This window comes from Neoarius graeffei, chromosome 1 (assembly GCF_027579695.1).
Source record: "Neoarius graeffei isolate fNeoGra1 chromosome 1, fNeoGra1.pri, whole genome shotgun sequence".
Classification (NCBI taxonomy): domain Eukaryota; kingdom Metazoa; phylum Chordata; class Actinopteri; order Siluriformes; family Ariidae; genus Neoarius; species Neoarius graeffei.
The window spans coordinates 21,104,589-21,128,172 of record NC_083569.1 but is presented as its reverse complement, the minus strand read 5'-3'; the positions used below and the strand labels follow the sequence as shown (position 1 = coordinate 21,128,172).

The 23,584-nt window shown below is 44.5% G+C and overlaps 1 protein-coding gene across 1 annotated transcript in view; it reads left to right on the top strand.

The window, feature by feature from the left end:
* Positions 1-19,738, top strand: part of LOC132886902 (ribonuclease inhibitor-like) — a gene marked incomplete at its 5' end in the record, with an annotated part of 45,751 nt that extends 26,013 nt beyond the window's left edge. The window contains 2 exons of the mRNA XM_060922115.1: positions 15,088-15,261; positions 19,169-19,738. Of these exons, the coding sequence (XP_060778098.1) occupies positions 15,088-15,261; positions 19,169-19,178 (184 nt within the window). The remainder of the gene's footprint in view (positions 1-15,087; positions 15,262-19,168) is intronic.
* Between the last annotated feature and the right edge of the window lie 3,846 nt (positions 19,739-23,584).

Below are 23,584 nucleotides of genomic sequence, written 5' to 3'. Positions count from 1 at the left end.
GCACGCCGTACACCACTTACGGACGTCGCCGCGAATCCCCGGCCAATAGAATCGGGCCATTATCCGGGCGAGTGTTTTATCCTGCCCGAGGTGTCCCGCCATGGGATTAAAGTGAGCCGCCTGGAATACCAATTCCCGGCGGCTCTTTGGAATTAACAACTGGGTGACACGCTCCTTCGTCTGAGTGTCCTGCGTCACTCGGTATAACCTATCCTTTAAAATGGAAAAATAGGGGAAGGTCGGGGTGGCGTTCGGCTGGAGCGTTTGACCATCGATTACTCTCACTTGGTCAAACGCGTGTCGCAGAGTTTCGTCTCGCGATTGTTCCAGTGGGAAATCCGCGAGGGATTCCCCAATAGAAAGAGGAGGGGCCGGGGCCTCCTCACTCTGTCGCGGAGATGACGTAGACGGCTCTGCGACCACAGCTCCAGCCAAAACGACACCGGGACCCCCCCCCGGCTAACCGGCAGGACCCACTCTTTACTAGGTGTGCCATCAGCCCCCGGAATCCCGGCCAATCAGTCCCCAAGATTAAAGAGTGGGTAAGGCGAGGATTAACCGCCGCCTTTACTATAGATTTGTCCCCTCTGAAATGTATGTGGACCGACACCAACGGGTAGCAGTGAACATCCCCGTGCACACACAACACCTTCACCCCTTGTGCTCCCCCCAATGCCTCGTCTTGCACCAGGCTTTGGCGGATCGAGGTCTGGTTGCAACCCGAATCCACCAACGCCTGATAGGTCGCCCCTTGTACACTTACCGGTATGCGATATGCTCCGGCCTGATCGAGGGCAGCCTCTGGCGCGTCGGGGATCCGCACCACCGCCCCCACCTCCATCGCGGCACACTGTTGCTGCAGGTGGCCCGGTTCCCCGCAGCGCCAGCAAACCGGCCTGGGCCTCCCCTCTGCAGCTGTGGATTGAGGGTCACTCACCTGAGGGGGGGGAGAGACAGACACAGAAGGGAGAAACGGGAGGGCACCACGGGTGCGGCGGGCCGGCTGGGGTGGGGCCGGCCCCCGCCTCCGTGGTGGGGGAATGGGGCGAGGACGGGACACGGGAGGAGGGGGAAGAGAGAGAGAGAGAGAAGAGGAGAGAGATGACATCCATTGTCCTGCCGCCGGGACAGCCGCCAGATGATCCTCCGCCAGTCCTACGGCCTGATCCAGCAACGCCGGGCGGTGGCACTGGACCCACTCCGCGTTTCCGGCTGGTAGGCGGGCGATGAACTGCTCCAGCGCCACCTGGTCGATGATCCCCTCGGCGTCGCGATCTTCGGCCCTCAGCCACCGCCAGCAGGCGTCCCGGAGCTGCTGGCCGAACGCGAACGGGCTGCCGACTTCCTCCATTCGCAGCGCGCGGAAGCGCTGGCGCTGCTGCTCCGGCGTGTGCCCCACACGCTGGAGGACAGCCCGGTGAAGGTCGGCGTAGGCCAGCCGGTGGTCGGCGGGGAGCTGTAGTGCGGCTAACTGCGCCTCTCCCGTCAGGAGGGGGAGGAGGCGCGCCGCGCGCTGTTCCATCGGCCACCCCGAGGCTTCGGCGACCTGTTCGAACAACGCGATGAACGCCTCGGGGTCGTCCTGCGGGCCCATCTTAGTCAAGGTGATGGGAGATGGGCCCGCGGCCGGGGCGCTGGTGGACCCCGCCGACGCGAGGAGGCGCCGGAACGCCTCACGGTCTTCCTGTTGAGCCAGCACCAGGGCTTCGAAGCGGCGCTCCTGCTCCTTCCGGAGCGTGACGAGCGCCTGGTGCTGGCTCTGCTGAGCCGTGGCGAGGGCGTGGACCAAGTCCGCGAACGGGGAGGATTCCATGGGGCTGCAGGACAGGTGCTCCACGATCCCGGGTTTCGGCACCACTGTAGCGAAGATCGCGTGTGGGTGGAGCACAGAGGACGGCAGGACAGAGATCAGGTTTAGCTATCGGCTTTATTGCCACACTTTTCAGGTTTACAATAATGCTCAAATAGCGAGAGAGACACACACACACACACACACACAGCGTCTCGTCCGGGGAAGAGCTCCTCTGCTCTCGCTCTCCCTCCTTAAATAGGGCGGTTTACTGGGGAGAACACACAAAACACAGGTTAATGACACTCAGGTGAAGCGATTCTGCCACTTACCTTCCCCAACTCCGCCCTCCTGTCACAGACCGGTGCTTGACCACGCCCCCGCTGCCACAGACGCCTTCGTCCTGGCAGCGGAGATTGAAGCGGAGATGGTTTCTTTGTCGCGCCAGTTTTTTCTTTAGTTTTTCCAGGCAGCGTACCTCTTTGGCACAATCTTCTCCATAACTTATTTTTAATATGTAGTGAAAATTCATTATGTCTGATTATTATAACTATTCTTTAAGTTCGTTTCTTAAGACACGTGTTTTTTAGTATGTTACCTCGTTTGTTGACAGTTTCGGCGAACACTTCCGCCTTCTTCAAAACAGTCACCAGATGTCGAGTGGTGACGTGCCTTATCAGCTGATGTACTCTATGGAGGCGTGAACGTCCCGCCCAGTCCTGGGGCAGCGACCTGACAGCAGGAGGCGTGGACTACCTGTCAAATTGGGCGGGACGTTCACGCCTCCATAGAGTACATCAGCTGATAAGGCACGTCACCACTCGACATCTGGTGACTGTTTTGAAGAAGGCGGAAGTGTTCGCCGAAACTATCAACAAACGAGGTAACATACTAAAAAATACGTGTCTTAAGAAACGAACTTAAAGAATAGTTATAATAATCAGACATAATGAATTTTCACTACATATAAGAAGGTTCTGGGTTCGAACGCAGCGGCTGACGAGGGCCTTTCTGTGTGGAGTTTGCATGTTCTCCCCTGTGTCTGTGTGGGTTTCCTCCGGGTGCTCCGGTTTCCCCCACAGTCCAAAGACATGCAGCTTTGGATAATTGGTGTCTCTAAATTGACCGTAGGTTTGAATGTGAGTGTGAATGGTTGTTTGTCACTGTGTGTCAGCCCTGCAATGATCTGGTGACTTGTCCAGGGTGAACCCCACCTCTCACCCATAGTCAGCTGGGATAGGCTCCAGCTTGCGTGTGACCCTGTACAGGATAAGCAGCTACAGATAATGGATGGATGGATTGATGGATGGATGTAAAACATGCAGAACAAATATATTAGTCATGAAGTGATCATTTCTCCTCAGAATCACTGTTACTTTAAAGAAATAATTAAAATGTCTTTACAATTAAATATGTTCGCATTAAAAATCCAGTCACGCAGGGATAAACTCTACAAAACCTGACTCTTCACTTAAACCTTTAAATTATTGACTTTTTGCTGAATCATTTGCACCTCGAGTAAACTTAATGTCAGTAACAGTGGTAATGTTTGAGTCATTATTAATAATAGCTTGTGATTGGTGAAGAGAATAGAGACAGTCCAACATGAGAGACATCATCTTCACAACCACTATTACACCAAGATGAAAATCTGTTGATGAAGTGTGTGTCATTGTGTCTCTGCAGGTTGCGGGGTTGTGGTGTATCACATGAAGGCTGTGCTGCTCTGAGATCAGCTCTGAGATCAAACCCCTCTCACCTGAGAGAACTGGATCTGTCCTTTAATAATCTGGGAGACTCAGGAGTGAAGCATCTCTGTACTGTACTGGAGAATCCTCACTGTAAACTGGAGACACTGAGGTAAGAGCATCTCTCTGAGAGTCACATGACCTGCTCCTCAGTTAGACACATTCTCTAATAGTGAGACTGAAGCAGAGGTTTTAGTTCATCATCAGTGTCCTGAGGAGGAAGATTGTTTCTTTTCACTGCACACTGATGACTTGTCACAGAGTCTTTGGGTCAGATGGATGTATGCATGGATTAAAGCAAAAAAAAAAAAATCATCTGACTGAAAAAAAAAAGCTCCATGTCGTTGGCCCCTACCACGTCAGCGATGCGTCAAATTTTAAACGCCGTGTTGTCCATTATCCCCTCGGCCCCTACTTATAGTACATTTACATAATTTTAACAATGACTAAAGCTAAGGCAAGACTTTACCATTGTCATTACTGGCTATAAATGATGAAACATCAAGTTTTCAGCGCAAAGTGCAAATTTATTTCAACAATACTTTAGTAATGCACAACAGTGGTTAAGAGAAAATTGCAAGTGCAGTCGAACTTGAACCATGCTTTCAAAAGAGTGGAACAGAAAGAAAAATAAGAAAATCTGTTGACATAAAACCAGGAAACAAGAAAAGTAAAGTGAAAGTTCACTTTTTCTGCTTCTTCACAGTGAAGCCAAAGGCATCTAGTTTTTTGCCATTGCTTCCATAGACTTTTTTTTATGGCAAACTACACAAAAGCACACACCTGCCATTTTCATCTTTTTGCAACATGAACTAAATGGCTTGCCATTATCGCCCATTTCATTTCGCCAAGCCCATCTTCACTTATTCTTTACCGTTTTGTCGATGTCTGACACATCTGTGCCTGCATTTAAAAGAAGCACGTCCATGCTGGCAAAACCGAAAGTAATTTGGCACGCTCTAGTGATGGAAATCGAAGGGCCTATGTCAGGTGAAATATGGCCTTATACACAGTACTCGAGTTGAGGGGGGATGTGGGGGGAGGCTAGCCTAGTAAACTAGACCCACCCGCCTAGCGGCCAAAAATATTTTTGCCTACGTGTGGGTCTAGCCTCGCACCATATCAACAAAACACCCCGGGCATCAAATCGTGCCCGCCAATCACAACGCAAGGTTTTTGTTTGGATTCTTTGGGCGGGCTTTTGAAGGAGTGACGACAAGGCTGCGCGATGCTGGAGAAAGCACAACAGGAAAGATGGCTACGGCTAGTGAACAGCACACGTTTGACTCCGCTTTGGAATCAGTTTTAGAAGAATTAGACTTGGAGTTTTTGTTGAAACATGAGCAGGAAGAGGCTCTCCGCTCATTCCTTTTCAAGAAGGACGTTTTCGCTGTTTTGCTGACCGGCTATGGCAAAAGTCTGATCTACCAGCTGGCTCCGCTCGTAGCCAAAAGGATGGGGCTAGTTTGTGCAGTACGAAGAATTAATAAACATCTTTGAAACATTACTTTTTGATTGTTTCTTATTTTCCCGTTATTTTAAATTTAAGGGAAATTATTTCACCAAACACCACTAAATAAAAACTCTCAAAAACAGTTTAAGCAAACCCTTGAAAAACACTTGAAAAAAAATGAGTGTATGTTAAGTATGTGGTACAGACTCCAAACTTGTGGTCATTATCTCCAAACTTCTTAATATCTAGAACCTGTTTATTAATTAATACGCATTTTGAAAAATTATTTATTTCAAGGCCTCCCCCACTGCTTTCTGTCGCTCTGACTATGTCACAGTCACTGTTGCGTTGATTGGTCAGAGCGTTGGCCTATACGCACAGAGACCGTTTGAAAGACAGCGGGTTGTTCCTACCCACACCCTTCGGAAATGTCTACGACCGAGACCAGACTAAACATTCACATTTAGTCTGGCTTGCCAGGCTAATCTAACACTGGAACATTTTTAATTGCAGCTACACGCCTGGAGTCTTTCTCTTTTTTTAATTTTCTCTTCGCACAACCACTCAATTGATGTCTGTCCATTTTTCATTTCTACCGCGGTTTTTAAAAAATTGATACATTTCACCGTAGGTGGACTGGCTCAACTGACAGGTAAGGAAAGGGGGATTAATGGTCACATAGGCCACTCTTGCTCAGAATTATGATTATTGTTGTTGTTCTTATGAAATTAGTGTTCATAATGAATTATATATGACTATTTAACAATGTCAAGTGTTTAACCATTTTAAGTGTACAAACATTCACGAAAAATATTTTTAAAGTTTCTGTCATGTGGTGCCCCCCCACTGGCTGTGAGTGGTTAGTGCCCCTGGGCACTGTGCTGCAGGCCCATATAGTTAATCCGGCCTTGTTGTGCACTTGCGACACCGGAGCCACTTTCCTGAATTTTGAGCTTCGGAGTATTCGCTTCTTTATCTATTTAATCAATGAATTTATTTGTCACATACATTAAATTACTAATGTAAAACATTAGTAGCCTATTTAAGCAATCGCTGTTTTCTCCACTGTTTTCCGACCTTTTGTGCTTAGTGAATGAGACACTTCATTACACTCCACTGACCGACTTCCAATTCCGGACTTTTTTGAAAATGTAAAATATAGGCCTATGAGATGTTTTTTTGGGACTTAATTCGCATTGCTCCTTCACTATTAATTTCTGAGACTGACGAGGCACTAAATACTGTGGAATTATTTTCTCCTTACTATGAAGTTTGGCATCTTAAACAAGTGTCAGGAAATCTTGCAGCCCAACTCTGCAGCTTCCAATGTTTAAGCGAACTGCTGAAACCATAATGTTTAAAGATTAAATTGTAGGCTAATCAAACCAAAGAAAAACACAGCCTTTCCAGGACGTTGTCTGCCGAAGCCTGTTTAACCTATAAAAGGCTTAATAGCAAAGGTCTTGCTGCGGCTTCAACTTCTTCACCTGATCACCTTTCAATAGGCAAATATCATTATTACTACTACTACAAAAGGCCTAGTATTAGTAGTAGGCAAGTAGTTGGACAGCCAAATTGTTTCATCAGTGGCCTACGCTGAGCCTCCCCGGTACTAGACGGTAGCGTAGGCTTTATTTATTTATTTATTTATTTATGCCTATCTAGCGCAACAACTTATTCCTTTACATATACTCAAACATAGCACAAGAAAGGGTTCAACAACAGGCAATCACAGCAGCTTGGTGAAGTTCTAAATCACATCGGTGTCAGACCTATGGGCCTACCCCCCCCTTTTTTTTCCTCGGATCTGCATCAATCTCATTATTGACCTTTAGCGCTCCCAGTTGACGGAAATCCGTCGTAGCGACGGAAAACTTTAATCTATGCGTATGTGAGAAGCTGCAGCACAAAACGGGACTTGATCCGACTGCAATGTGTCTGAAATCACTGTGAAATTTACTACAACACTGTAACTAATCACACAAACTGCACCTGAGACACAAACTAACTGCCCTCTGTGTGAGCTGCAGGGTTTAAAAGCAGCAGTGACATGGTGGAAATGATCTCGGGATATAGAGTTTAAAAACTAAAATGAGACGTTAATGCCATAGAACTGATGCAGTAAAAATGAATAGATAAAAAAAGGCTTTTAAATAAAAATTAAAAAGGAGCAGAAAAGAACTTCCAATAAACTGAAAGCCACGACAACAATCATTTTGTTATTTTGAATTTTTTAATGAAAAGAATTAATGATGATGATGATAAATGTAAATAATCTTCCAGTCCATCTTTGTCAGTGGTGATTTGCTTTAAGCCGACACTGGAAGCCCGGCTTCCCCTCACATTTCATTAAAATGCAGAAATGAAGTTCCGGTGATGTCATCATCCTGAATGGCAGCCTAAAGTAGCAGCTCCCTCGCAAAAATAGTTATTTCGCCCCGTTAGACTGTCAAATGTTAGGTTTTCAGGTACTACTTGAACAGACAAGAGGGGCGAGAATGGGTAAGTAGCAAACACAGGCCCGCCGACAGGGGGGGACAAACGGGTATGTTGTCCCGGGCCCAGGAATGGGGGGGGGCCCAGAACTGGGCTCTCATGAAGTTGCGATTATTTTATTTCATTTCAAAATGTGTTGATTTGGGGGAGAAATGTGCTATATTTGCATTCAATAAATGATTTCTAGATCTTTTGCCTTTATTGTCTTTGAAAAAGGCATCAAGAACCCCCTACCACCCCTAATGCAAAAATGGTTTGGTCTGACTCTTTGATTAAGGGGAAAAAAACGACATCGTTCGATCATAGCGCTTCGACAATCAGCGTGCGTGCCATTTGCCAACATGCACAAGTCAGGAGCACAGAAAAGAAAAGAGAAAAAGAGAGGAAGAAACCAAGAGACTCAGGGGCTCACTGCATAAATATTTTAAAAAAGAATTGGATGATGCAGCAGGTACTAGCAAAGGCAGTGGGGCAGCTGAGCCAGGTAAGACCAGTGTTGGGCACGTTACTTTCAAAAAGTAATTAGTTATAGTTACTAGTTACTTTTCCCAAAAAGTAACTGAGTTAGTAACGGAGTTACTTTGTCATAAAAGTAACTAATTACCAGGGAAAGTAATTATTCCGTTACATTTTGTTCCCCCTCAAAAAAAATCAAATTCAATTAGTGTAATCATAATAAAAGTGAATGTTAAATGTGTTTAATGACTGAAATGGACACTTAACAGAACCAATTAGTAACATTATCTACACTATATTAATATTTTTGTGGGACAATGTGAGATAAGACATCTATCAAATGTAATATATTTTTGTAGTTATTAAAATTGTTACTAATTACTGGCCACTGACGAGGACAAACGCTTTGTTCCTCGACATAATGTGCATTGCACGTAAACACTCTTGCCTTTTATTTCAAGTAATGAAAAGTAAGGCAGCTGGGCCATAGAAGGTTCACGCTGCACGCTGCATGCTGCACGCTACACGCGTGTAAAGAAAAGTGGACAAACGTAGCATGACTTGCTCTGGGCCATAGAACGGCGTTCACGTTGCACGCTGCACACTTCACGCGTGAAGCGAGAAATGAACATGCACACTTTTTTCTAGGCGTGAAGATGGAAATTCCAGTCAATGCATGCGGTCACCGCCGCGCCAGCCAATCAGAACGGGTCTAGGGAGATAACTCTATGCTTTCAGGGGAAAACTTCAGAAAAAATATAATTGAATGGTATAATTGAAAAATAGTTCTTCATCGGGATTGTCAAGCAGATTATAGAATGTTCGGTGAAATTCACCACGGGTTTCTCTCAGAAGGAAGTGTTCTCGGCTCCAAATTCTGTTCCTTTTTCTCTTCCTCTGTCTCAGTAAAAGCAGAATGAGGCAATCGTCGTCATCCGAAGAGTCCATATTGTTGGTTACTCGGTCAAAGTAGAACAGACGCAACACGTGAACATCCAAGCATGAAGTTTAATGGCCCAGGGTCCGGTTCTTCACGTGAATGTGTAGCGTGTAGCGTGCAGCATGCAGCGTGCAGCGTGAACCTTCTATGGCCCAGCTGCATAATGGCTGTATTTCCAATGTGAAAGCGCAGTGCTGGGCTGACCGCTCGCCATCGCTGTGTCTTCCGATTGAAAGAGCGCGCAGTAGTGCAGTAGGCGTGGCCTACACAGCAACATCCCCAGTGTTAACACCCTACTGTGTTTATATATGTCCAATTGGACACAAATTAACTGCGAAAGTGTTAATTCAACACTGAGGAATTTGCTGTGTACCTACGCATGTTGTCCAAATCTACTCTGATTGGCTTACTGTGCCGTTGTCTCGTGTCTCCCCGCCCCACACTAAAGCAGAGTAAAGAAAGGCTGAACGAGCAGCGTGCCAGATGAGAACAGCTTTAATAAAGTAACGCATAGTATTATTGTAAGTAACGGGAACGGCGTTATAACGATGTAAAAAGTAATTAGTTAGATTACTCGTTACTAAAAAAAGTAACGCCGTTAGTAACGCCGTTAGTAACGCCGTTTATTTGTAACGCCGTTATTCCCATCACTGGGTAAGACACAGCCAACTTTTTCCAGCCCCGTAAAGTAACCCCAACCAAGGCACGCGCGGCACGCAATTCATGTTACAAACGAGGGGAGAGCAAGTCACACTGAACACCATATCAAACGCACAGGGCATTGAATCATTTCATAACCACAACGGCTTAATAACATTGTGTTTCATATATCTGATTGAAGCTAAGAATATTCACATTAGCCCGCAATCATATCCCGCCGTTTCTCGAGCGGTGTGTTCTTCTCTGCTTTTCACACTGGACAGTACGCACGCCCGCACAACAAAAGTCCGGTGCATTGCATTTCGCACCTGAATAGTTGCAGACTAAGGAAATGTTAAAATGTTAAAACTGTAAAAATGTTGAAATGCTAAAATGAAATGGTTGTTGACCGGTTGAATGGTTTTTGAATACCTGTCATTTAGCTAAGGGTTGGAGTGAGTAGAGACTGGGATAAGAGAGGTGGGTGTGTGTGTGTGGGTTGGCCCGGGGGGGGGGGCCCATTCAGAGCATTTTGTCCCGGGCCCAGCCAAAGCTGTCAGCGGCCCTGAGCAAACAAACAAAGAAAACACCGATGCAGTGCTTTGCAAATGAAAAAATCCGGAGAACAGCTCCCCTACACAGGCACAAGATGGCAGAGCTAATGCTAATCCTTACTCAAATGACGCCACAAGTCTGACCAAAGTTTTGGAGGAAATTCGGGACTTCCGAAGAGACACAAAAGAACAACTAAACGATATAAAATCCGAGATCACTAACGTCAACCAAAAAATAGCGGAGGCAGAGGTGCGAATTGAAAAAGTGGAAGACCGTGTTCAAAACGTGGAGCAAGTGTTGAACAAGATGATAAAAGTCATGCTAGGCTCAGCATGGCCAATGGTATTTTTTGGGGCTGTAGTTAGATGTGACCAAACTCTTCTGCGTTTTTCCTGTTTACATAGGTTTATATGACCAGTGATATGAAACAAGTTCAGTTACACAAATTGAAACGTAGCGATTTTCTATGCTATGGAAAGTCCACACTATAATGACAGGCGTACTAACACCTTCTGCGCGCTTCGGCAGCGCATTGATACGGAGCTCAGATATCAATGCGCTGCCGAAGCGTGCAGAAGGTGTTAGTACGCCTGTCATTATAGTGTGGACTTTCCATAGCATAGAAAATCGCTACGTTTCAATTTGTGTAACTGAACTTGTTTCATATCACTGGTCATATAAAACTATGTAAACAGGAAAAACGCGGAAGAGTTTGGTCGCATCTAACTACAGCCCCAAAAAATACCATTGGCCATCCTGAGCCTAGCTACATTGCTAACAGGAGTGACAGCACGTCTGACTGCGTCTGACTGACTGGGAGGTCGCGCAATGCTCGGACAGGTACGGAGCAGCTTGTCTCAATTCAGATAAGAGCATATTTCATTATGGAAGTACGGTGGACTGTTCCTTTAAGGATATACAATGTTCCCGAAGGAGCTGAGGGATCATCTATGGTGGAGCTTGTGGGAAAACTATTACGGGATACGCTAGCGATCCCCCCCCCCCCCAACCGAGGAGCTTGACATCGAGAGGGCGCACCGCGCGCTGGCGCCAAGACCCGCCGGAGACAGGGAAGATAAGCCGCGGTCAATAAGAGTCAAATTCCTCCGCTACAGGATTAAAGAAGAGATTCTGCGCAAGGCTTGGGGAAAGAAGAAGGTTTTTCTGAATGGGAGGCTAATATACTTTGACCAGGGTTACCCCCCAGCAGTCCTGCAGAAGAGGAAGGAATATGCTGAGGCGAAGAGAGTGTTAAAGCAGAGAAATATCCGCTTCCAGACTCTGTTCCCAGCTAAACTACGAGTGTTTTCCGAGGATGGGACGCAACTGTATCGGACAGCGGAGGAAGCGACCATAGACATGAAGGACAGAGGGCTGCCAGTCAGCGTGATTACACCGAGGGAGAGTCTGGCTGAGCAGCTGTCCCGCTCTGCCTGGGAAACAATGGGAAGACCAAGCTGGCAAGGGACAGGTGAGGAGTGAGAAAGTATCGAGGAGAGACTGCGAGCCTTCAGAAGGCAGCCCTCACCCTCTCAAGAGGAGTTATAAGTTCTGATTGACTTTTAATGTGTCGGAGAGCTAAACAGAACTTAAAATAGGCGGTGTTGTGTTCACTTCAAGATATTTACATTTATACCTTTACCCCAGTTAGGTAAGAATATACAACCCCGATTCCAAAAAAGTTGGGACAAAGTACAAACTGTAAATAAAAACGGAATGCAATAATTTACAAATCTCAAAAACTGATATTGTATTCACAATAGAACATAGACAACATAGCAAATGTCGAAAGTGAGACATTTTGAAATTTCATGCCAAATATTGGCTCATTTGAAATTTCGTGACAGCAACACATTTCAAAAAAGTTGGGACAGGGGCAATAAGAGGCTGGAAAAGTTAAAGGTACAAAAAAGGAACAGCTGGAGGACCAAATTGCAACTCATTAGGTCAATTGGCAATAGCTCATTAACATGACTGGGTATAAAAAGAGCATCTTGGAGTGGCAGCGGCTCTCAGAAGTAAAGATGGGAAGAGGATCACCAATCCCCCTAATTCTGCACCGACAAATAGTGGAGCAATATCAGAAAGGAGTTCGACAGTGTAAAATTGCAAAGAGTTTGAACATATCATCATCTACAGTGCATAATATCATCAAAAGATTCAGAGAATTTGGAAGAATCTCTGTGCGTAAGGGTCAAGGCCAGAAAACCATACTGGGCGCCCGTGATCTTCGGGCCCTTAGACGGCACTGCATCACATACAGGCATGCTTCTGTATTGGAAATCACAAAATAGGCTCAGGAATATTTCCAGAGAACATTATCTGTGAACACAATTCACCGTGCCATCCGCCGTTGCCAGCTAAAACTCTATAGTTCAAAGAAGAAGCCGTATCTAAACATGATCCAGAAGCGCAGACGTCTTCTCTGGGCCAAGGTTCATTTAAAATGGACTGTGGCAAAGTGGAAAACTGTTCTGTGGTCAGATGAATCAAAATTTGAAGTTCTTTATGGAAATCAGGGACGCCGTGTCATTCGGACTAAAGAGGAGAAGGACGACCCAAGTTATTATCAGTGCTCAGTTCAGAAGCCTGCATCTCTGATGGTATGGGGTTGCATTAGTGCATGTGGCATGGACAGCTTACACATCTGGAAAGACACCATCAATGCTGAAAGGTATATCCAGGTTCTAGAGCAACATATGCTCCCATCCAGACGACGTCTCTTTCAGGGAAGACCTTGCATTTTCCAACATGACAATGCCAAACCACATACTGCATCAATTACAGCATCATGGCTGCGTAGAAGAAGGGTCCGGGTACTGAACTGGCCAACCTGCAGTCCAGATCCTTCACCCATAGAAAACATTTGGCGCATCATAAAACGGAAGATACGACAAAGACCTAAGACAGTTGAGCAACTAGAATCCTACATTAGACAAGAATGGGTTAACATTCCTATCCCTAAACTTGAGCAACTTGTCTCCTCAGTCTCCAGACATTTACAGACTGTTGTAAAGAGAAAAGGGGATGTCTCACAGTGGTAAACATGGCCTTGTCCCAACTTTTTTGAAATGTGTTGTTGCCATGAAATTTAAAATCACCTAATTTTTCTCTTTAAATGATACATTTTCTCAGTTTAAACATTTTGATATGTCATCTATGTTCTATTCTGAATAAAATATGGAATTTTCCACATCATTGCATTCCGTTTTTATTTACAATTTGTACTTTGTCCCAACTTTTTTGGAATCGGGGTTGTATACAGGCGAGGGATGCAGAAGTTATATGCCTATAATATGCATATAATTCAGAAACTATTGATAGAACTATTTCATGCTTGTATAAGCGACTGTCGAATTTGAAACCACATTCAACTTTATATATTAAAATAAAATGGGAGAAGGAAGGAGGCAGAAGGAAGGAAGGAAGAATGGACAACAATATGGAAGTATCAATGGATGTGTACCAGCTCACAGAAGTGGAGGGAATTTGGCTGGAAAAGCCTGATTAGGTACTTTATTACGCCTTCTCAGAAGTCTCACTATGATAATAACTCCCCTGTCTGTTGGAGGAACTGCGGAAATCAAAGTGCAAACCATTACCATGTTTTCTGGGACTGCCCGGTCATGAAGGATGATTGGAGAGAGATACACAATGCCCTACAGGATATCTTCAAATGTGAAATACCCCTCGAGAGTAAGACTATGTTTTTCGGACACATACCTGAGGAATGGCCGAAAAGAGAGAAACATTTAATAAATATCTTGCTGGTGGCCTGTAAAAAGAGTATTACCAGGAAATGGTTATCACAGGAGAGCCCAACTTTAAATATATGGATGGACATTACAATGGACATTTATAAAATGTAGAAGATAACAGCTTTCGTTAATCACAAATTGGAGAAATTCGCTTCACACTGGGAAAACTGGGTCAAATATGTCACACCCCATAGGCCTGATTTTTATTTTCACAAACCAGTGACCGTACTAGATAAAAAGGATCACTCCCTACTTGTACATAGGTTTTTGTTTTTTTTCTTCTTCTTCTTGTTTGTTTTTCTCTTTTCATTCTTCAGATACAAAACAAAAATGCTATTTTGGCATTTGGGGAAGACAACAGATGTAAGATGTATGACATATGATGTACCAGATGTGAATGTCTGATTCTGAATGTCAATAAAAAAATTAATAAATTAAAATGCAGCAATGAAACGTTTCCCAAAGTGTCTATTTTATTCATCAGTCTTGGTGTCATTCAATATTTTAGTGAATCAGATTGATGGAGTATCTCACTGCAATGTCGCGCTGTTTGTTCATTAAACTCACCCTGTTTAGTGGTGAACAGTGCGGCCTGTGTGAAAAGCCCCTGACGCAGAGCTAACAGACCCCCACTGAAGCCTCTGCATCTATTAGTGTCTGTTAGGTGTTTTAATGGGCAGAAAGACGAAAGCTCATTGGACAACAGGATTTAACGCATCATTTTGAGCCCCGCCCAGACACACGGCTTCACTGGGAGGGAATGGAGTGTGGGCGAACGTGTTTTACACAGAAGAAAAAAAAAAACATCTCAGCATGAGAGAGAGAACGGTAATGAAGAATAGACGTTTTCTCTTCTGAAATTAAAATTCTTTCAAATACTTGGAAAAATTCACAAAATGTTTCTTCATAAATAACAGGGGATTTTTAAAAAAAATATTTCACTCCTTGTGTTTGTAAAAAAGTTTTTGAAGACTTTGACATTTCCTGGTTTTCTTTAATAATAAAACATGGTCTAATCTTCATCCGAGTCAGAATCGTAGACAAACACATTGTCTAAAGAAAACAGTCACACTTGTTCTCGTCAGTCCTGAATAAACCATTTAAACATTCACACTCTGGGGTTTAAAAAGTGTGTGAACCTCTGAGCGAACAACTTCTCCAAGAGCTAATAAGAAAGCAAAGTAAAAACGTCAAAGCAAATCTTGATGTTCATAAACTGAGGCAGTGAAGTGTGTATCATTGTGTCTCTGTAGGTTGTGGCGTTGTGGTGTCTCAGATGAAGGCTGTGCTGCTCTCGCTTCAGCTCTGAGATCAAATCCCTCACACCTGAGAGACCTGAATCTGATTGGGAATAAAATAGGAGACTCAGGAAAGAAGCTGCTCTCTGCTCTTCAGGATGATAAACATTACAAACTACAGACACTCTGGTAAGTAATAAAATTTTTAGGTGACTGTTGGAAAAAAAAGAATTTAATCTCATTAGGGCCCGAGCCCTATGGGCGAAGGCCCTATTGTTCTTGTAAGAGTTCACTATTATTATTATTCTTCCGTCTTCTTCTTCTTCTTCTTCCGTCTTCTTCTTCTTCTTTATTTTTCTCCGCTGTTGGGCCATTTTCGGGGCGCTTGCCATGGGCGAAAACGCACGAAATTTGGCACCAGTTCCGAGAATTGCCACCGCTACTCAGAACCAGAAGCCCAAACTTGGCCGGGGCTCCGGGCCTCTATAGCGCCCCCTAAGTCGTTGTGATTTTGGCCTCCCGCATTAAGGTGCCTGGGTGCCATGTAGTTTGTAGGAGTGGCATGCCATTTGGTACGCATATGTATCTCACTGAGCCGGACAAAAATGTAATGCCAATGCATTAGCCACGCCCAACAGGATGTGAGGTAATTTCACTTTTGTGCGAAATGCATGGCCACGAAGACGGCGCAACTCCTCCTAGACCGTTCATAGGAATGTCACCAAAATTGATACACGTCATCTAGAGACATGGCTGACAAAAGTTACTAAATAGGTTTCACGTAGGATAAACCGTTCAGAAGTTATACGTCAATCAATTTTCGATGCAAAATTTTACATGCTTAAAAATTCATAACAAATCTTCTGATTGCTCAAAACTGCTCATACTTCACACGCAAATCACTCATTGGGCTTCTGACATGTTACCCAATTTCTGTGATATTTCGCCACTGGGGGCGCTATTATTGGGCAAAAATTCCAATCTTTCCTCAAATTTGGTCAAACTTCACGGCCACCCTCTTACTACCTCCCATGTCATGTATACCACATTTTGGAAATTTTCGTCCATGGGGGGCGCTGTTTTTGGCCGACGCAATTGCTCCAAAACGGGTTTTTGGTAAATAATTCCATAATGCTTTTCCTTCACACCACTACCTTGTGATAGTACGTTGCTGTTGTAGACACTTATTTTTCCAACTCATAATCGCTCATGTACAGCATAGCGCCACCTCCTGACATGGGAAAAACCAAAAAACTTATTCTTCAAAAATCTATATCTCATCTTCCATTTACTCAATTGTCATCAAACTTCATACGCAAACTCTTCATAGCTCACCTGACATCTACACCAAATTTTGTGCACTTTTGCCCCTGGGGGTGCTGGTTATGGCAAAAATGATATTGCAGCTTCTGATCTGTCAAACTTGCCAAGCAAACTCTTTACAGGACCCTTATTGGGGCGCTTGCCATGGTCGACAACGCACGAAATTTGGCTCCTTTTTCTTAGACTCCCACCGCTACTGAGAACCAGAAGCCCAGATCCAGGCGGGCCTCAGGGCCTCTATAGCGCCCCCTAACTCGTTGTGATTTTGGCCTCCCGCATTAAGGTGCCTGCTTGCCATGTTGTTTGTAGTAGTGGCATGCCATTTGGTACGCATATGTATCTCACTAAGCCGGACAAAAATGTAATGCCAATGCATTAGCCACGCCCAACAGGAAGTGAGGTAATTTCACTTTTGTGCGAAATGCATGGCCACGAACACGGCGCAACTCCTCCTAGACCGTTCATAGGAATGTCACCAAAATTGATACACATGATCTACAGACATGGCTGACAAAAGTTTCTAAATACGTTTCACGTAGCTTAAACCGTTCAGAAGTTATACGTCAATCATTTTTCACTGCAAAATTTTACATGCTTAAAAATTCATAACAAATCTTCTAATTGCTCAAAACTGCTCATACGTCTCACGCAAATCACTCATTGGGCTTCTGACATGTTACCCAATTTCTGTGATATTTCGCCACTGGGGGTGCTATTTTTGGGCAAAAAATCCAATCTTTCCTCAAATTTGGTCAAACTTCACGGCCACCCTCTTACTACCTCCCATGTCATGTATACCACATTTTGGGAATTTTCGTCCATGGGGGGCACTGTTTTTGGCCGACGCAATTGCTCCAACATGGGTTTTTGGTAAATAATTCCATAATGCTTTTCCTTCACTCCACTACCTTGTGGTAATGTCTCTTGCCGAAGAAGCTGTGGAAGGTTTTTCGCGGGGACGCATGCCCCCGCCCCCCTTGGCCGCTGGCGCGAGGGCCCGTCGAGGCCGCTTGCGGCTTTAATTATAATTTTTCTTTAATTTCAGTAAATGTCACATGACCAGGCCATGAAATGAAACCAGTTTTAGAAATTTTCACTGTGTTCTATTTAATCAACTTTTTCCTCCCAGTTGTCTTTAATGCTGTTTGTTGTTCAGTAAAATTGATTTAAAATTCATCTGAAAGCAGAAGATGGAGTCAGTCAGAGTCTCCAAAATGTCCCGTCTGAGTGCATGAGAGTGATTGTAAATGAACACCTCGTCTCCTTGTGACACCCTGCTGTCTCTGACTCCATCCTGCTGCTTTTGTCTGAATAAGATGATCTCGGCTTTTCCCTGTTTCTGATCAGCAGCACACTTCTCAACTCTCCTCAAAACTCAGTAAAATGATCATCTTTAATGCCACACTGCCACAAATATGTGATTTAAGGAGCCACTTTACTCACTCTGACGCTCCTTCCTTCTCTCCACTTCCACACCGTGTCTTCTGTCTTTCCTGTAAAATTCACCTCGGCTTCTTCTTAAAGTCTGCACTTAAATCTACATGTAGAACAAAAGATCAAACCCACTGCAGTGTTAGTTACTGTTTAAAAAGCTCCAAAGCCTGTGATTGGATAAGAGCAGTGATGTGATGGGAAACGTCTGCTCACTTTCCTGTGAGATCTTGTGGAAGTTCTCATTTGTTGGAGCTCAATGTTAGAACACAGATGTTATATAAGACTGAATAAATCTCATGTCATTATCTCTAGCCGCTTTATCCTGTTCTACAGGGTCGCAGGCAGGCAAGCTGGAGCCTATCCCAGCTGACTACGGGTGAAAGGCGGGGTACACCCTGGACAAGTCGCCAGGTCATCACAGGGTGGTTTAAATATCTCATTTCTCATTATCTGTAGCCACTTTATCCTGTTATACAGGGTCGCAGGCAAGCTGGAGCCTATCCTAGCTGACTACGGGCGAAAGGCGGGGTACACCCTGGACAAGTTGCCAGGTCATCACAGGGCTGACACATAGACACAGACAACCATTCACACTCACATTCACACCTACGGTCAATTTAGAGTCACCAGTTAACCTAACCTGCATGTCTTTGGACTGTGGGGGAAACCGGAGCACCTGGAGGAAACCCATGCGGACACGGAGAGAACATGCAAACTCCACACAAAAAGGCCCTCGCCGGCCACGGGGCTCGAACCCAGACCTGCTTGCTGTGAGGCGACAGCGCTAACCACTACACCACCGTGCCACCCAGACTGAATAAATGTTGAATTAAATTATAAACAGGAGATAATAATGTTTCTGGGGCGGCATGGTGGTGTAGTGGTTAGCGCTGTCGCCTCACAGCAAGAAGGTCCTGGGTTCGAGCCCCGGGGCCGGCGAGGGCCTTTCTGTGTGGAGTTTGCATGTTCTCCCCGTGTCCGCGTGGGTTTCCTCCGGGTGCTCCGGTTTCCCCCACAGTCCAAAGACATGCAGGTTAGGTTAACTGGTGACTCTAAATTGACCGTAGGTGTGAGTGTGAATGGTTGTCTGTGTCTATGTGTCAGCCCTGTGATGACCTGGCGACTTGTCCAGGGTGTACCCCGCCTTTCGCCTGTAGTCAGCTGGGATAGGCTCCAGCTTGCCTGCGACCCTGTAGAAGGATAAAGCGGCTAGAGATAATGAGATGAGATGAATAATGTTTCTCTTGGAGCAGAGATGAAGTCATGGATGAGATGAGGTCATGAAGTACCACAGTCCAGTGTGGGGGGATTAATCCAGATGTTTTTATTTTATTTTCAGGGTGTGGTGAACATCTGTGTGTGAGATGAAGACTCTGGTGTTCCTGCATTTCCATGTTGGGGAACAGACAACACCATTCATAAACACGTCAGTCGTTTAGTTCTAACAAATGAAAGAGACTTGGAGACGTGGTCAGTGTGTGTTCATGGTGCACAGTGAATCAGACTGCACACAATTCTACACTGAATGTGGAACAACTTGTGATCTGCATGAAACTGCCTGGACCTCAGTCCCTTAAAAACCCTGAAAGAGCAGGTGAAAAAGCACAGGGACTCGAGCTGAACCCAGTCAGTGGAAGATGGAGCTGAAATGGACAGGAACAGTTTCAGGACATTGGTGGGATTCTCACCTGACAGGATCGGCATTTGGGAAGTTAATCTGAGGAAACCCCGAGGAGACTCACTACAAGGCACATTTATCACTTTGTCCTTTGGTTGGTATTTAATATACTCACTGAGCACTTTATTAGGAACACCTGGATGGAACCGCCTTGTTGATGAGAGGGTTCACCGGAGAACGGCCAGACTGGTTTAAGCTGACAGAAAGGCTACAGTAACTCAGATAACCACTCTGTACAATCAGGCCCGTAGCCAGCATTGTGGAGGGGGGGGGATCTTTTTCCCCAAAAGTGGACTTCATCTGGCCCCCTACTCCTGTACCCCCCAAATACACGAGCACACTTCAAATCTTCTAATTTAGACATTTTTTTATTCGTTATAAGTTCTCTGTTGTCTAACTTATTATTGTTATCTTCCTACAACTGTGCTGTGACTTCATTGTCTGTCTCTGTTGCTCACCTCAGTTGTCTGTTGTTGCTCTCCTTCATTGTCTGTCTCTGTTGTTGCTCTCCTTCATTGTCTGTCTCTGTTGTTGCTCTCCTTCATTGTCTGTCTCTGTTGTTGCTCTCCTTCATTGTCTGTCTCTGTTGTTGCTCTCCTTCATTGTCTGTCTCTGTTGTTGCTCTCCTTCATTGTCTGTCTCTGTTGTTGCTCTCCTTCATTGTCTGTCTGTTGCTGCTCTCCTTCATTGTCTGTCTGTTGTTGTCTGTCTCTGTTGCTCACTTCAGTTGTTGTTTATGGCATCAGAACACTCCTGATCTGCCCATGCTTTAGCATAAAAAACAACAATCATTTCTAATTGAGATAAATGTTTCAAGTAATCCTGAGATTGAAATAATATCGCACAGCCCTATAAGGACAATTGATTTAAAAATGCCCAAATGCAGCAACAGTGGGTGTTTTCACACACACTGGTCTGAAAATTTTCATTTTTCAGCTAGTGTACACGTTTCTTTTCACTCTGATCCAAATGCCAAACCACTGACAGGACGTCATGTTACTATGACAGGGCGTCATGTTACCATGATGCCATGTTACCATGACTACTGAAAAACACGTGCTCTTAAAGTCTCGCATTTTACTGTCTTCACACCACACCACAGATTTCCCAAGCTGAAAAAAAAAAAAAAAAAAGCAGCCCCAGGTCCGACGCTACTAGTACCTAGCCATCGAGCCACCTAACTCATCTCTGTGTGCGCGTGTCACTGACACACATAGACTGACGGACGGGCTGACGCTACCCCCCACCCCCACTGATCACTCTGACAGATCGATCTACCACTACTGTTGTAAACAAAAGAAAAACAAAGTCCTGCACTCAGCACCTTACCCATTTTGGCCCTTTTTTGGAACATGGCGCCAATATTTTGGGACAAAGTAGCAGCAGATTTCTTGCGCTTTCTGTCTTTATCTTCTTTTATAGAGGACGCGTGACGTCACCGTACCGCGAGATTGTGCTAGGGCGCCATACTGGAAGACCAAGTACATGCATACATACATACTCTCAATATAAAACAAAGTACGAGCGAGAGTAAAGTGACACGATGGCTGATAATTCTGGTTATGTGAGTACATTACCAGCTGCAGAAAGGGCACGGTATGTGGAGAAACTGGCTGTGATTGATGGGTTTGACCCATATGATAAGACTCGGGGCAAGGGAGAGTGGATTTTTTTATTTCATAATTTATTTTTAATTTACTACTTATCTGTTTTTATTTATATATATTTGAATTATTTGGACATGGGGGGAAAACTATATTTAAAATCCAAAGAGGGATGGAGGGAGGAAAATTAAAACAAAAGAAATGAAATATAGAGTAGAGAATATTTGATAAAATTAAGGATGTTTCTATTCAGTAAACATTTAAAAAAATGTTCTACAACACTCTAGCCTAGTGACTTACCAGTAACAAAATAGACTTGAAGTATTCAGATCCGCTCTGCATAAAGCAGCTAAATCCTCTCTCTGTCTCCCGGCAGAAAGCTCCTTGGTTTGCTCCCCTTGTGTCTCAATCACAGCTGGTATTCTGTAGAAAGACTTCTTTTCACCTTTCCCATCAGCTTTGTTGGAACCCTAACACAGCACAAAAGTTTACCATTGTAGGTTTTTGATGAACCAAGTGCCTCGTGGGTTCACATACCACGCGCTGCCGTTATTTCCCCCTAATCACGAGTTTGTTGGTCTTCCAATATGGCGCAGGGTTTGTTTACTTCCGGTTTCGGGTGACGTCAGTGAAAGGGGTCTAATGGGGGCATTACCGCCACCCACTGGATTGGGGTGTAAAGCAGTCTGAACAAAACGTGTAAACATAAACATAGGAGAAATGAACCCGTTTTTCTAACTCGTCCTCACTTAGTCTGCTTTTCTTTTTTGATTAGTCTGGATTTGATATTGTAAATTTAAATGTGAATCAATGTATATTCATCGGACATGAACAAATGAATAAATCTTGAGTAATCTTGAGGGGCGTGTGTGTCGCGGGGGGGGGGATCGAACGAACCCTCCGATCCCCCCTGGCTACGAGCCAGACAATTGTGGTGAGCAGAAAAGCATCTCAAAATGCACAACACACTGAACACTGAGGTGGATGACCACGTTGGGTTCCACTTCTGTCAGCCAAGAACAGAAAGCTGAGGCTGCAGTGGGCACAGGATCACCACAACTGGACAGGTGAAGAGTGAAAAAACGTAGCCTGGTCTGATGAACCTCGATTTCTGCTGAGGTCACAGATGGTGGCGTCAGAATTTGGCACCAACAGCATGAATTAGTGTTCCTAATAATGTGCTCTGTGACTGTAGATTAGATCTTTTTGTTACAGGGTCAGACCAAAGCTGTTCATTTTTGTTCTCTTCTAAACTTGTTTCCTCTAGATTTTAAAGAAATTATATACAGGGATGAGAATTTTCCGCCAATTGGCGGATTTCCGACTTTTTCAGACCAAAATGATCGTTTTTGAGATCGATGTAAATCCGTTGAGAATTTTTTTTTTTTTTTTTTGGGGGGGGGGGGTATGATTAACGATCTGTGGTCACCTTATAACGCAGACATCCCAAGTCTCCCGGAAGTTCCGGGAGTCTCCTGCATATTGATAGAAGCGAGCAAGAGCGTGCGCGCGCAACATTTAAGGTCTGCATCACGCATCTTAGAGTGTGCGCGCGAGGGGGTGCACGAGGGAGACTTTATGCAGTGTTGCCAGATACTGCTGACGTTTTCCAGCTCAAAATATGTTCAAAACCCCGCCAAAATGCACTTAAAAGCACCCAATCTGGCAACACTGCCTGTGTGCCTGTTCATGTAGCGCATGCCAGACAAAGAGCATCTTGATTGGGTTACTCAGCAAAATAAGCCAATGAGCTTTCAGTGTGGGCGGGCTTTTATCTCTTTTCTCGAGGACCCGAGTTTGAGTCAGTGCAGCCTACAGGATCGGCATGGCAGAGAGAGCGCGCGCGCCCCAAAAAATATATATCAATTACACGTCATATATAAGTGTGTATCTTTTATAAATGAGGTTAGCTTATCTAATGTAGCATGTTGGGGAGAATCATAGTATCATATCTATATTTCTGATAAAATTTTAGGTATGATAGCATGTATAACTCTCCTACTTATTGCTCATTTCATAGGGGGAATTGCTGGCATGTGCCGCGCGGGAGCGTCTGCCCACATTTTTTAGGCCGAGATGAACTTATAGTTTTTGATTTAAAAAAATTTTCCAATATGTAATGCCCATTGTACATGCCTGTTCTTTAATTCAAAATCACCATCTCGATCTTCAAATTGACCATATGGTATCTGTATTACATTACACAACATCCTGTCCAGATAAAACCTAGTTAGTCCACACAGCAGTTGAAAGGGAAGTGATGAGTGATGTTGAATGTTGCCTGCTTAATATGCAAGACCTCCTGCTACCACGATAACATCAGAAGAAAGCTAAAGAGAATTATATGATAGAACTGTTTTCTGGTTTGCACTTCATTTTAAAGGATTGGAGTATTCAAAGATGAATCACAAAAATGCAGAAATATAATACTGTCGCTCGTTTATATTAAAAGGTGCATTGATTTTTTTGAAAT